The following is a 15,300-nucleotide window of genomic DNA, read 5'->3' as shown; positions in this document are numbered from 1 at the left end:
TTCCAGTTCCGGGCAAAAATTCGGGTTCGGTTCCGGTTTCGGGTTCAGGTTCGGTTCCGGTTCGACACCCTGCCTGCAGCTAATACGAGGCTTGCACTTAGGAGACAGGCAGCCAACGTGACAAAGTCGTCAAGGGCTATGTACTCTCGACCGCTTAACGCGACCTCTTGATACCAAGCTCTTTCCAACGGATAAAATGTTTTACAGTCAGTATGCCAAAATAAACCGGATGGAGGGTATTATGGTTCTTCGCTCAACTTCTAATTGCGCCGCCGCAACTGTTTCCTGTGAGCAGCGTCTGAGGTTACTTTCTAGCGCCTGTCCTGTGTGTTTCAGCTCGCTGTCCTTTGCATGTATTTTAGCGCGATTAATATGTCGGAGTCTGTTTCGCATACTTCGACGGTTTCGCATCTGCTTCTTACTGGAAACCTGCTGAACAGACACTGAATATTGCTACTTTCGCCTTAAAGTCAACTTGATTGCAGTGAACTGCACCTTTGAATGCTTGCAGCGCCAGGTCAACTTTTGCGACGGGATAACCTAGGCGCACACAGTCTTCGTGCGTTTTGCTCTTGGTTTTATTAAGTTATTTCTAAGGAATTATCAGCCAACTAGCTGATTAAAAACCCCTTTTAATGGGTGTAGTTGTCTATGAATTGTTCTTTGACATTTTTCAGCATCGCCGGTTTTATATTTACCAATCACTCCTCCAAACGTGTCAGACGACCTCTGATTTATGCTTAACTGCCTAATACGGTGTTCAGCTAGGTCTGTGTAGAATTTTTATTTGTGCGTGTTGTGCTCCCAAGTCTCTTTCTAAGAAGAATAAACAGACTGGCTGGGTGTTTCATGATGTGGCAAAAAGATAGAAGGCCAAAGGCTGTTCTTCTTTTTGATGCTTATCTGTAGCCGAAAGCAAATGAGAAAGCAGATGTTTATTGAACACATACTGCGGTGAGTCGCTTCCCCTAGTTAAGTACACCTCGGCAAGGCGGACCATGAGTAGCCATGAGAGCTCTTGGGTAGATCCTCGGAATACGGTTCGTTAGATGAAACTGTGGAGTCCATAAAGCAGGTAGAATATTGGGCGAGATATGTGACGTCCACGCTTACGATATCAGTTCTGCTCTGGCGCACACAAGGGCAAGTCTAGATGCGACGTCTGTTATCATGGTACCCTGAGTGTGCGAGTCCAGCCCTTTGCTGAGCAGCAAGCTTTGTTTTGTTAAAAACGGAAGCGATTAAACTAGACTCACATCAACTGGAAGTCTCCGGACGCACGCAGCATTTGCTGCGGTGAGTTCGGTCCCTGAGAGCAAAACTGGCAACTTCTCCATAGAGGGTCTCACAGCATGGAGCCAAACTCGTCGTGAGGAGTTGAGAATTACAAAGGTAATGTTACGAGTCCCAACGCGATCACATGCATAGTCCACCGCTGACCTCCATAACGGCACCGGTGACGAAGGAACTGGTGGTGGGCAGGCAGAGGAATTTGACTGCTTCGGCGATCTCGCGCGGCTGGGCCGATCGCTGGAGCGGCGTCATAGAAACCATCATGGCCCTGTACTCGTCTCTCGTAGCCTGCGTCATGGGTGTCTCTGTCCAGCCCGGCAGCACGGCGTTGCAGCGGATGCCGCAGTGCGCCAGTTCCTGCGCCACCGTCTTGGTGAGGGCTATGACTCCGGCCTTGGAAGCTGCGTATGCCCCGGCGTTTGACCAACCACTCTTGCCCGCGATGCTGGAGATGTTGACGATGGCTGCGCCACCTGCGGGTAGGGCCTTGCCGGAACGTAGCATTTCTCGCCCGGCGGCCCGGGTCACCAGGAAGGTCCCCTAAAGAAACAAGCCAACGGATGGCACTTATATGCGATGCACTGTCATGGAAAGTTGTAAGATTTTCAATTGGGTTAACATTATGGTGAACTAAAATAGGCACACGTCGATCACGGCGCATATATATGCTCTAGCACAGCGTAGGCCTTCTATCGCTACCGCAAATCGGTGGTTTGGCCTCATTTATTCTGAACTTACGTACGGTGTCTTAATGGCATGCTTCATGCAAGGGTGTGTTTCAAGAGAACAAAAGCGTTGTCGTGAAACAGCATTTTATACACAGCAAGGAAACAATACTGACAACGTAGAGGACGTACGCTCTTTGGTTAATGCTTAGTGGCGTGAATATGATCAACCAGTGTAGATAAACATCTGATTTTCCCATCATTCGCTGCTTATTTACGGCCTGGAAATCTTCATACGCCCATATTGAATAAGCACCTAGGACCGAGGAGTTGCGGTTGGGCATCAGTTACTCCTCAAAACAAGGAAGATATCTAGTGCATGGTAAGCGAGTGTACCGGGAAACGGAGTCTGTTCGGCGCTGGATTTATTAATGCAATAACTTTTAGGTTGTAGTCTGAGAAAAAATTTCCGCTCCTCTGTCACTAATTTATCTGATTGGTCTAGAGAGGTCACGCGACTTCTCTCCCCTCTAACGACAGGTGGCCACATGCCTAACGGATTGGGCACAAACTGCCCACCGTGGCGCGTGCGGCAGTTAAATTAATGATTGGTCGATAGAGGTCCGATTGATCGATAGAGGTACAGTCGGAGACAAAAGTCTCCGGATCACGTGCTCCTGTAACGAAGCCGATAGCTCTGCTATTAGTCGGCGGCTAGAGACCACACTTGTGGAGGTAAAAGTTAAATTTTTGTTCTTTCATCTCCACAAGTGCGGTCTTCAGCCGCTGTCTGATAGTAGAGCTATAAGCTTCGTTTGAGGAGCACGTGGTCCGGAGACTTTTGTCCCCGACTGTACCTGCCCACCGTGGTGCTGCGCATGAGCCTTACGGGAGCTAGGGAAGAGCGACCTGAGTCTCACAAACCCTACCGGTGGTTGTGTGTGTAACAGTTACCTGCCCGAGCAGAGGTACATCGGTTAACCGCTGCACCAGTTAAGATATAGGATGCGCCAGTAGCGGCAAATAGTTGGCGTTGGCAAACAGTTGTCAAATAGAAATGACTGCCAATCAGGGGAACTTTTGTGCAGGCCGTGCAATACGCCCCCCATCCCGGACGGTGCCCGAAAGCATCAGGTTTTGGTCACGTGTACACAACTCCTTGTTCGAGAGGAGTGGATTTCTCCCTCGTGTTAATCCCGAAGAGGAAAGGAGGTGGTGGTGGTGGTGGTGAAAATCATTTATTACAAGTTACACATAGAGAGGTAGTTTGGGAGGTGGCCCCTAGTGCGCCACCCCCCTCACACTACTAGGTGGGGTCCCTATTCCGGGACCCCATTTGACTCTGCCGCCGCTGGGGCACGCCGGACCATGGCCTGTTGGGCCGGAAGGTCGTGGCAGCCGAGCAGGGCCGCCTCCCAGTCCTATCGGGTTAAGTTGGGGTGGGGGGTGAGGGAAGGATTTTTCTGGCATGCCCACACCATATGGTAGGTGTCAGCCACCTCCTTACAGTATGGGCAGAGGCCAGAAAAGGAGGGGTCAAAGTGTTTCATGACTGCCGGGCACAGCAATGTATTTGTAAAAAGTCTTATCAGAAGACGCTCACCTGCTTTTCCCAGCCCCTTGAGGGGGGTCAGGTACTTGCGGTGAGAGTCTTGGTAGTGATTGACTATATCTTTAAATTTTAAAAGGGGTTCGTTGTCCATACCCGAATCGGTAAGGTCATCGCCAGGGGCCCGGGAAGTGTGCGCGCGGGCGGCTGCGTCTGCAGCCTCGTTACCTGGCAGGCCTTGGTGGCCCGGAGCCCAGACTAAGTAGCGGAGCGTAGGATCTCGGTCCCGTGCCGCGTTGCGAAGTATTCGATAAGCTGTGAGGAAGACCCAACCCAGCTCGTAATTTCGACAAGCTCCTTGCGAGTCTGATAGGATATATTGCGCCTGAGGGTGAGAGGCCGCCAGGGCGATAGCTACCCCCTCAGCGTGAGTTGCGCTGGGAGCTTTGAAAGTGAGCCCGTTCACCTGTATTTGCTGGTGTATGACCGCGGCCGTGTACCATCCCCCCCTAGAGCGGTGCGGGCCGCCCAAGTCCGTATAAAATACACCGTGTTTGTTGCCATAATGGCGGCGGAGGGCATCCGCCCGCGCCTGCCGCCGGCCATTATGGTCTTCTTTGGACATTTTCGTAGGAAGGGGTCGAACGTGGATGGCGCATTTCCAGATTTCGGGCACTCGTACCCTTTACTCTGCGTGATGGTTGTGTTGAATGTGTAGTCGGTCCAAAAGGCGACGACCGGACACGGTCCGGGCAAGACGCGTGTATTGGTTGGTGAGGTGCGCTTCTTGCAGCTCCCGATGGTGTTCACCACTCCCAGCGCGAGGAGCCTCGCGTTGGAGGTGGAGATCGGAAGGTCGAGCGCCCTTTTGATGATCTTACGGAGGGTAACCTCCAAGACATCTTCGTCCTGCTTGCGTAAGTGAAGGTAGGGGGTCGAATAGAGTATTCGACTCGTAACGAAAGCATGTGCGAGTCGCAACGCATGTGTGCTTCGTAGACCTCCGCGTTTGTTGGAGACCCGACGGACCATGCGGCCCACCTGTTCTCCAACCTTACGCAGCTTGACCAATGTTGTGTCTGCGCAAGCGGTCCGTCGGGTCTTGGCGCAATAAACCAGTTTGTTTCTTTTCCCGTTCGTTTCTTTTCTGTGTCATGTTGGTTGCGCAGTCTTTATGTTTAAATAATATCGTACGCACCTTTATCTTGCCCTGACTCGCGTATTGGTTTGGACAGCGTAATTTTAAAACAATGGCGGACGATTTAGTTTTGTTATGCCAAATGCGGATTAGGTGCGCTAGCACTTCAGTTTTCAAATCGGATTCGGTTCGAGGCTCGGTTTTCAAGGTCAAGCAGGCTTCAGGCAAATACCAACGAAATCAGACTTAAGCTCCGCCTTAAGGGTATGACGCTATAGCCTTAATGGGTTAATGCCCATATAAGCGGAATTGGTCATTCTCTACATTGCATTCATAGATCGCTGGGAATCCTCATACCTCCTAGCGCATTCGCGCATCGGCTGAGCGATGCGCAACTATGGCAGCTGCTGCCATCGGTCGATCGGTTGGGCTCGTGAGAACCAAGTTGCACTTCCCGAGGAACCTCAAGGCCACGGACAGAGGCTTCGAACAGACAAGCATCGGCGAAGTCTGAGATTGGGAGCTTTAGTGCTAACGCTATATATATATATATATATATATATATATATATATATATATATATATATATATATATATATATATATATATATATATATATGTGACAGAAGCCAACCGCCACAGAAACCAAGGGGCACAGGGGATTTTTTTTATTAATTTATCTATTTTGTGGTGTTGATCAATTTAGAATGTTTACATACATTCAAGACGTCTTGGCACTGTGCCGAAAGGTCGATCCCAACATGACCGAGGACGATAAGGTAGGCCACATTCTTAAAGGCATTGCCGACGATGCCTTCCACCTTCTTCTATGCCGGGACTGCTCTACGGTTGACTCCGTTCTGCAGGTGTGTCGACGCTTCGAGCAGGCCAAGCACCGGCGCATTGCACACCGCTTTGATCGCCTGCCTAACACCGCTGCCAGTTCCACGTGCGAGGATCTGCCGACACTGAGGCAGCCTTCAAACCCCGACAACGTGACTCGCATCGTGCGCCGTGAACTGGAGGCCCTGGCTCCTGTTACGACCAACGCGCCCTTGTCGGACAACACCCTGGCCACAATATCCCTTATTCAAGCTGTCGTCCGCCAGGAGGTCGCCAACTTGGGCATGCCCTCCAGCCATCGTCCCGTCGAACCACGGAGTGCGAGCCCCATCTCTCCCGTGGTCGCTACTGCTACGGCCCGCAACACCTTCGTCCCAAGTTACACAAGGTATCGCAATCCCGATGAGTGGCGTACTCCTGACGACCGGCCGATCTGCTTTACGTGCTCGCGCGTAGGCCACATCTCTCGCCACTGCCGCAGCCGTTGGTCCGCACCTCCCCGACCTTTGCCCTACGTCGACCGCCGTTATGACTATGGACCCCGTCGCTTCACGCCTCGGAATGACCCACCCAGCGCCGAGTCCACACCGCCTCCTCGCAGAACCAGCCGCTCTCCCTCTCCGACAGCCCACCGTTCCCGCTCACCTCTTCCGCACCGCAGTTACTCACCGTCCTCTGCAGGCCGCTTCGCGGGAAACTAGCCAGTGCAGCTCCCGGAGGTGATGCTGCATTGGTGCCCCGACCTGAAAATCCTCTACTGACCCAGCCTTCGCCCTGTAATCTGCTCGACGTTTTTGTGGACGGTGTTCCTGTTTCTGCCCTCATTGACACTGGTGCCCAAGTCTCGGTTCTTAGCTCATCCTTGTGCCGTCGCCTCAAAAAAGTTCAGACCCCTGCCGCTTCGCCCACCGTTCGCGTTGCCGATGGCAGCACTGCTGCCGTCACTGGCTTGTGCACTGCCCGTGTCACTCTTGCCGGTCATAACATCCCAGTTTTGTTCACCGTCCTCGAACACTGCCCTCACAATGTGATCCTTGGTCTAGACTTTCTAACCGCTCACTCTGCCCTTATCGACTGCTCCAGCGGCCTTCTACGATTGGACCTGCCTCTCAGCTCAGCCGACACACCCTCAAGCTCCACGCCCCGCCTTCGCTCCACCGAGTACGCTCGCCTGCCCCCTGACTCTGCCGTTTATCTGCCTATGTCACCATTTCCTGCGGTTCCTGATGGGGATTATCTTGCCTGCCCACTCGCCGATGTCGTTCTCTCTCGCAATGTTGTTCTTCCGCACCTCATCGTGAGCGTCACCAAGAATAGCACCTACCTCCCTGTCCTCAACTTCAGCTTGTCACCACAAGTTCTTCCTGCAGGCATATCGCTTGCTACTTTGTCTTCTCTCACCGACTGTACCGTCACTGCTCTCTCACCTGGACCGCCTTCTACTGTCTCTCAAGCGCCCGACATCCCGTCCAACGTTCCGCAATCCATTTCTGCGATGATTGCTTCTGACCTGAGCCCCGAGCATGCACAGGATCTTCACAACCTTTTGGTGTCCTACACCGACATTTTTGACTTCGCTTCTGCTCCTCTGGGTCAAACATCGGTAGTGACTCACCGCATTGACACCGGCGATGCAAGACCTATACACCGGAGGCCTTATCGTGTGTCGCTACCAGAGCGCCAGGTCATCCAGCGGGAGGTGGACAAGATGTTGGCCAACGATATCATCGAGCCTTCAAACAGCCCTTGGGCATCTCCTGTCGTGCTCGTGAAAAAGAAAGACCAGACTTGGCGGTTTTGCGTCGACTATCGTCATCTCAACAAGGTCACGAAGAAAGACGTCTATCCCCTTCCGCGCATAGATGATGCCCTGGACTGTTTACATGGCGCCCGCTACTTTTCTTCCATCGACCTTCGTAGCGGGTATTGGCAAATCTCTGTTGACGCAAGAGACCGCGAGAAAACAGCTTTCGTCACCCCTGATGGCCTTTACCAATTTAAGGTCATGCCCTTCGGCCTTTGTAACGCCCCTGCCACATTTGAACGGATGATGGATTCGTTACTCCGGGGCTTCAAATGGACGACCTGTCTTTGTTACTTAGATGATGTAATTGTTTTCTCGCCCTCTTTTGAAACCCACCTGCTTCGCCTTTCGTCCATCTTGGCACTTTTCCGCCGCGCAGGTCTTCAACTCAACTAAAAAAAATGTACTTTCGGCCGCCGCGAACTCAAAGTCCTCGGCCATTTGGTGAATGCGAGTGGCATACAACCTGACCCTGATAAAGTTCGTGCCGTCAGTGCTTTTCCCTGTCCCCGCTCGCCCAGCGATGTCCGCAGCTTCATCGGTCTCTGTTCCTACTTTCGCCGGTTCGTCCCGAACTTCGCAGCCGTCGCTCGCCCTCTCACCAATCTGTTGCAGAAAGGCGTTCCTTTTTCCTGGGGCCCAGATCAGGCTACTGCATTCTCCAGCCTTATCGCCGTCCTCACTAACCCTCCTGTATTGGCCCATTTCAACCCGTCTGCCCCGACTGAACTTCGCACTGATGCCAGTGGTCACGGAATTGGCGCCATCCTTGCTCAGCGACAACGCGGCCAGCACTGCGTGATTGCGTACGCCAGCCGTCTTCTTTCTTCCGCCGAGAAGAATTACTCTATCACAGAACGCGAGTGCCTGGCTCTTGTTTGGGCCATTGGAAAATTCCGCACATACTTGTTTGGCCGCCCATTCACTGTTATCAGCGACCACCACGCCCTGTGCTGGCTCTCCTCTCTCAAGGACCCTACTGGCCGCCTTGGCCGGTGGGCATTGCGATTGCAAGAATACACCTTTTCCGTGGTTCACAAGTCCGGTCGCCTTCATCAAGATGCAGACTGCCTGTCACGCTATCCCGTCGATCCTCCTTCTACAGACTGTGAGTCGGATGCCTGTGTCCTCTCCATCTCCGACCTCTCCCACATTGCCGACGAACAGCGCTTGGATCCCGCCCTCACCTCTCTCATCGACCGCGTCAGCACCGACCGGCGCGACACTTCTCTGGCCCGGTTTTTGCTCGACGGAAACACGCTGTACCGCCGCAACATGCGACCTGATGGCGCTGAGCACTTGCTCGTTGTTCCCCGACACCTACGTTCCACTATCCTCAAACAACTGCATGACGCACCTACGGCTGGTCATCTTGGTGTCTCCCGTACGTACGACCGCGTGCGCCGGCGTTTCTTCTGGCCTGGTCTGTACCGCTCCGTCCAACGCTACGTTGCCGCTTGCGACGTCTGTCAGCGCCGAAAGAAGCCCGCTGTCCTGCCGTCTGGACACCTGCAGCCGATTCCCATCCCGACCGACCCGTTTTCTCGTGTTGGGCTAGATTTACTTGGGCCCTTCCCGGAGTCCTCCTCGGGGAACAAGTGGATTGCCGTCGCCACCGATTATGCCACGCGGTACGTGATCACTCGCGCCATACCAACCAGCTGCGCCACTGACGTCGCTGACTTCCTTCTGCACGACGTCATATTACACCATGGCGCTCCCCGTCAACTCCTTACCGACCGTGGCCGCTGCTTCCTCTCCCGAGTTGTTGACGAAATCCTTCGTTCGTGCTCCGTTCGTCACAAGTTCACCACTGCTTATCATCCTCAGACGAACGGCCTAACGGAGCGTCTCAACCGCACGCTTACAGACATGCTCGCCATGTACGTATCCGACGACCACCGGGACTGGGACATAAGCTTGCCTTTTGTCACCTTCGCCTACAACTCGTCGCGCCATGATACCGCTGGTTACTCGCCCTTCTATCTTCTCTTTGGACGAGACCCCTTACTGCCCTTCGACACTCTGCTGCCCACAGCCGGCCCTGTCACTACATATGCGCATGACGCTATCGCCCGAGCAGACGCCGCCCGCCAGGTTGCTCGTCACAAGCTCTCCGCCTCCCAAGAGGCTCAAAAACACCGCTACGATGGCCTGCACCGTGATGTGCGCTACCCTGCCGGATCTCTCGTCTTGCTGTGGCTCCCATCCCGTCGTGTGGGGTTAAGTGAAAAACTTCTGCCGCGCTACACAGGTCCTTATCGTGTATTACGGGCAGTGACCGACGTCACGTATGAAATCACGCCGCTGCACCCAAAGTCGACGTCCGCTCCACTGAAGTCCGACGTCGTTCATGTAGCTCGCCTCAAGCCCTATCACCCACCATCGACATCGCACGCCTAACACGCACCGGGACGTTGCCTTCAGCCGAGGGGGATAGTGTTACCGATGAACCGTGAACGAAGAAGTGGCGGTGCGCTGAACGACGACGACGTTGTCAGTTGGTAGCTGGGCCCTCGGTGTCTGAGCTGAGTGCTGGCCATCTCAGAGCAGCCGCCAACACAGACTTACCGCCGTAACATCCCCGTAACAATATTATTGAATATGTTATCGCTTAAAGCTAATTGATTAGAAAAGCAGAAGAAAAAACAACCACATGCCGCCGGTGGGATATATATATATAGACACACACATAAACAGGTCAACCTATGCGCTAAGTATAGCACCCTATATGCGACCTATAAGAGTAGATACGGCAACAGGTAAAACCTAGCGTCAGCCACTATTGACAAGGTATCAGGCGTACTATGGCTATTATTATTCGTTCACTCTTACCTTGAGGTTTATTCTTAAGATATCGTCGAACGTCTCATCTGGGCAGTCTACGATAGGCGCCGCTCGATGAATGCCGGCGCTGTTGATGACGATGCTGAGCGGCAATGGGGATGCGCTCCGTACGGCGGCGAAGAGTTGCTGCACGGAGGAAGAGTCGCCGACGTCCACGTATTCGGCCAAATGCTGAACGTCTCCTATGCGAGAGTCCGGGGCACCGTCAACATGTGTGCGCAAATGCAACAGTAGGGGGTTAGAAAAAAGCTTGAACTGGAAAAACAACTCTTACATTTGGCACATGATTCCGTTTTAAATTCAGTTCCACGCCTGGTAAGCGGAAATTGGTTTCGTTTATGGAGGTTTAACGCCCCAAAACGACTCAGGCTATGAGGGACGCCGTAGTGAAGGGCTCCGGAAATTTCGGCCACCTGGGGTTCTTTAACGTGCACTGACAACGCACAGTACACGGGTCTCTAGAATTTCGCCTCCATCGAAATTCAGCCGCCGCGGCCGGGATCGAACCCGCGTCTTTCGGGTCAGCAGCCTAGCGCCGTAACCACTGAGCCACCGCGGCGGGTCAGTAAGCAGGAAATGAAGGTCTTAATTGGGATTTATGCTTTCTCTTTGGTTTTATGGATGAAAATACAAAACACACATCTACGAAATAACAACGGGGAAAAGCAGGAGAAGGAAAGGCAGGTAGATTAACCAGAACAACAAACCAGTTTGGTATACTCTGCACTTGGGGATAGGGTTCAGGGGATATAAATATTTCATTGCTTCCTTAAAGGCCTGAAGGAATGACATAAGGGGGAAGCATTGGTTTGCAACGGCGAAAGGCGATGTGAACTTGCATAACAAACAGAAAATCAAACATACAAACTCACATAACAAGTGCTCTAATCATGTCAAGGTTCAACAGCAGATGATATACACTCTCGAAAGACAGATTAAACAGTATTTGCTACAAGGTGCGCTGGAGTGATCAAAATCTATATGCGATGAATTTTTATTTTCTCGAGGAATGTTTTGTGATCCCTGCATGTGGCGATGTCGTTAGGCAGTGAATTCCAGAGTGCTATTTCGTTGGGAAAGGATGAGTTGTTGTAAGCAGACGTGTGGCCACTGATGAGTGCTATCAGGTTTCCGTGAATGAGCCGGGAGGACATTCGTAGTGGGGCGGTTAAGATGATGAAGGCGGAAAGGGAGTAGGAGGAAAACGAAGTCAGAATGCAAAGTCAGCGAGCGTTCGGTAAAGTCCCAGCCTACCGGGTAAAATGTCTGACATAGATGTGATATTGAAAAAGCAAATGCTGGTGAGGTTTCAAAGAGCACTCATCAAAGCACAAGAGGAGTGGACGGAAAAAAGTTCAATAATCCTGAGCTGCCACGCACAGGCGCGTAGAGCGATGCAACGACGCGTAAAAACGAACAAGAAGCATGGACATGCCGGTCACGACGATAAGTTCGAGCCTTTGTCTTCGAAGTGGTTGCGTCAAACAGTTCTCAACATATCTGTCAAACGCGCCAAAAGTAGGTCACAAGCACGCCAGAAGAACGTGCTTGTGACGTGCTTGTGACCCATTTTTGACGCGCACGCCAGAAGCACCTTTAACGTGCTTGTGACGTGCTTGTGACCCATTTTTGGCGCGCATTTGACAGGTCTTTTGCGCACTGGTTGACGCAACCACTTCGAAGACAAAGGCTCGCACTTATCGTCGTGACCGGCATGTCCATGCTTCTTGTTCGTTGTTACGGCGCTGACGTCGACTAGTGCGTATCATGTTTGCATGGCTGGTTTCAAGTTCTCTGAGCAGGGTCTCCAACTTCTCGCTGCATGGCCATAGCTGCTGCCGGACCCAGTGCGTGTTTTAGTTGACAATCTTTGCAACCAGCCCAACGGAGTTGTATGCCCGCCCCGATTCGCATTCATTAATCCACGCTCGTAATCGAGTTTTCGCAGCACGCAAGTGAATGCTAAACTCACAACAGGGATAATAACCCCTAAGTTTTTGTTATTTAGGCCGTTTATTAATGCCATTAATTTTCTTTGGAAATACGCTCGGTTTAATGGTCGCACTTAGTGTTTTTTTTTATAATGTTACACTAGAGCATTTGACTTCGAGACCTGTATCTGCATTATATCCACCGAAGTGCCTTTGAAGTATACTAATGAACCGACATTATGAGTAGGTCGAGTCAGCAGCGGATTTATGCCGGCAGTAGTGTCTCCGGGGCTTGACGTCGGAGAACTAAGAAAGCAGATTTAATGTGAAGTGTTGGGTGAGTCGGTATGATTCCATGGTGAAAACCGCGGAAAGTAACAGGATCGAAACAGGCAAAAATCGGATACGCGCCACTCGTGATTAAAACTTCATTGAAGACGTCTAGATTTGTCCAAAGAACAAAAAAGGCAAAGCACGCACAATAAACATCACGAGATCGGGATCAGGCCCCACCTAAAGATACGATTTCACCACTGATGAAAATTACAGAGGGGCAACTGATACAGTCGCGAACTGATTTCGCAGTAAGCACGGCCTCAATCCCTTCCTTGATAGATGGGTTCCGCTGCATTCTAAGATCAGTGGTGTTATCAGACATGAGAACATACTCACACTCATTTGGTTAACGGAAAGATGAGAGTCCTTTTCTGTTTTCGTGTTTTCGTTCTCTGAGCCGATGATTTCTACAGCGACCATACTGCCAGATATAGACATGGTCGCCGGAGGCAGGGATTTGATATACCACACCTGACCAGTAACAAGCTGTCAACATCATAGTGTGCTTTGATGCTTCCACTTCAAGTTCAAGAACTCAACTTCAAGTTCTTGAACTTGAAGTTGATGAGTTTTTTGTCGGCTCATGTTTTCTGGCACCTGTCTTTACACATAAAAAAAAAAAACGCCGCTCGATTTTTGCTCCGCGCAGTAATGAACGGTGAAGAATTCTGTCCCTCCTTCTTCTTTCAGACCTGTCTTTTCACTAAGCTGCATCCATACTCAGGAGCTAAGCTTTCAAAACCAGGCCGCGGAATTACACGCCTTCAGATTTTCCAGTACGGTGTTTTCAAGTGCATGTGAGAAGTTTATCATTTCGATAATGAGTGCTCTGGTGGCTGAGAAATTAGAGTTACGACGAAGGTGAGCATAATCCGCTACATGCAGTGGACGTCTCAGAGGTTAAAAATAACGCTAGCAGGTGGGATGTACACGAGTGGCCTTGTTCGGACGGGTGTCGAAAGGAAATGAAAGCGATAAAAGAAAAGGTTGGAGAGCAAAGTGCAACATAAAGCGTACTTCAATGCTCCAGTATAAGTGTCTTGTTGCGACGGCTAACGTAAGAAAAGTGAAATCGATAAAATAAAGCGTTAGAACAGCAGGTTCTAATAAGAAGTGTATAAGAAGAAAGCACATTAATGCCATGGAAGTTGACAAAAGCTCTCCTCTTTCCGCGAACTGCAATGAGTATAAGGGTGCTCCCTTCTCTGATAACATTTTAAATCTTTTCAAGCACTGGTGGCAGAGATATTGTGAAGTCAAGCAGCTACTGCATTAGTCGCCCTTTGGTCGCTATTACAAACAGTGGTGAAATCGCTTTGACAGACAAGGCCTCATTCTTGCGTTGGGTGCACCCACCACACCGTGCCGACCTGCAGCCTCAACCCACCTATTACTGACCCAATGACCTCCGCCTTAGACGCACAAAAAAGTTTTCTCTCTGTTTCTCAAACTCGACTGTTCCTTTTTTTCTTTTCTGCTATTGTAATGAGGTACGTTGCGCAGGTGCCAGTTTTTTTATATCCTGTGGTCTGTCTCTGCATACGTTTACGTCCCCTTCTTGCATAAAAAAAAAATTATTTGCGAGTCGCCCATGTGGTGCATTCTTCCTGTTCTGTCCTTGCCGATTTTGCGCTCTTTTCACTAAGAAATTAAACATAAGAGTGCTATCAGCCGTTCACCATGAATATCCTAAAGAAAGCCCCAAGAAAAGTTGTTTGACTATCATGCTGCGTTATGCGTTAGGATAACAAGGGATTAAAGTGAAGACCATTACATCAACTCGGAAGGTAGCGGAGGTACATCGAGAACCAAGGATGACCACAACGTAGAGGTCAAAAGTATGAAACGGGAGCTAGGAGAGGGCTGTGCGTGGCCTTCTAACCCTTGGTTATAAAGCTTGTGCTGGCTAAGGTGTCACGTAAGTCACTTGCAAAACTGTTTCATAAAGTTTCTTTATGTGACAATACCATGAGCACGCACTTCCAAACTAGATAACAAAAACTGGGAAGGTTCGTTTTCTATCGGTTCGACTAACGCTTCTACGTATAGCTTTTGTTAGCCACTATTATTATAGAGCAGCACAAGGCACTCAATGCATTCGCATCTAGGACATACCCTTTAGTAAAATACACCACTGTAGCCCGCAGAGACTTCCAGTGCGCCTTCCGACAAAAATAAGAGAAATGCGCACCGACGCTAGGCCTAGGAGGTACCGCATTCATAACAAAACGACACGCCATGGTTCGAATGGCCGCAACGCTTTGACAGAGAAAAATTCTAGCTCATTCAGATGAGCTTGCGATTGCTCTGTTTCACCACCACCGCTAACAATTTCGGGCCGTGACTGAGTTAACCTGCAGCAATAGCTATGACCAGTGCCAATAATAACCGACTAACCTGGCAAGGACTGGGCCACTTTTTTGGCAGCCTCAAGCTGCCTGTCAGCGACGACCACGGTGGCGCCATCTTCCGCCAGGGCGTGGCACACAGCCTCGCCAATGCCGCTGGCACCGCCCGTCACCAGAGCCAGTCTTCCGCTGAAGGCCATGTCCGCTGCAGCCTCGGTCGAATCGTAGCGAGCAACAAAACACGGGGCCCGATCAGCGAGCATTTAAAGCCAGATCGAGTGCCAGAGTTCGGCGACTCCGTGCGCTTTTGCACAATCGACGGATGAACACGGTTTTGAGTTGCATCGATTGCGGTAAATCCGTGCTGTATTGTAATGCACTGGCTCACTCTTGGCGAACAATGCAGGCGGCAATCAGCGTCCTGTTTCCGCGTTGTGATTGATGATAAGCAGAACGTAAAAAATGTGATCACAGGTTTTAAGGCTGTGTGCGTCAAGAGAGAGAGAGAGGCCTGAGAGAACGCTGCAAACGGAAGCGGCAGAGGAG

The 15,300-nt window shown here is 51.1% G+C and overlaps 1 protein-coding gene across 1 annotated transcript; it reads right to left on the bottom strand.

The window, feature by feature from the left end:
- Window positions 1–1,416: 1,416 nt before the first annotated feature.
- Window positions 1,417–14,966, bottom strand: LOC149340896 ((3R)-3-hydroxyacyl-CoA dehydrogenase-like). Its single transcript, XM_089551357.1, has 3 exons — window positions 14,804–14,966; window positions 10,128–10,321; window positions 1,417–1,833 (listed from the first exon to the last, which is right to left on the bottom strand). The coding sequence occupies exons 1-3, from the start codon at window positions 14,952–14,954 to the stop codon at window positions 1,417–1,419; spliced, it is 762 nt and encodes a 253-aa protein (XP_089407483.1). The 5' UTR covers window positions 14,955–14,966.
- Window positions 14,967–15,300: the final 334 nt, after the last annotated feature.

The sequence above is a fragment of the Amblyomma mixtum genome, chromosome 6, assembly GCF_055824585.1.
Source record: "Amblyomma mixtum isolate Tamu chromosome 6, ASM5582458v1, whole genome shotgun sequence".
NCBI classification, from domain to species: domain Eukaryota; kingdom Metazoa; phylum Arthropoda; class Arachnida; order Ixodida; family Ixodidae; genus Amblyomma; species Amblyomma mixtum.
Note: the sequence above shows the minus strand (reverse complement) of the source record. Positions and strands in the feature narration are given on the sequence as shown.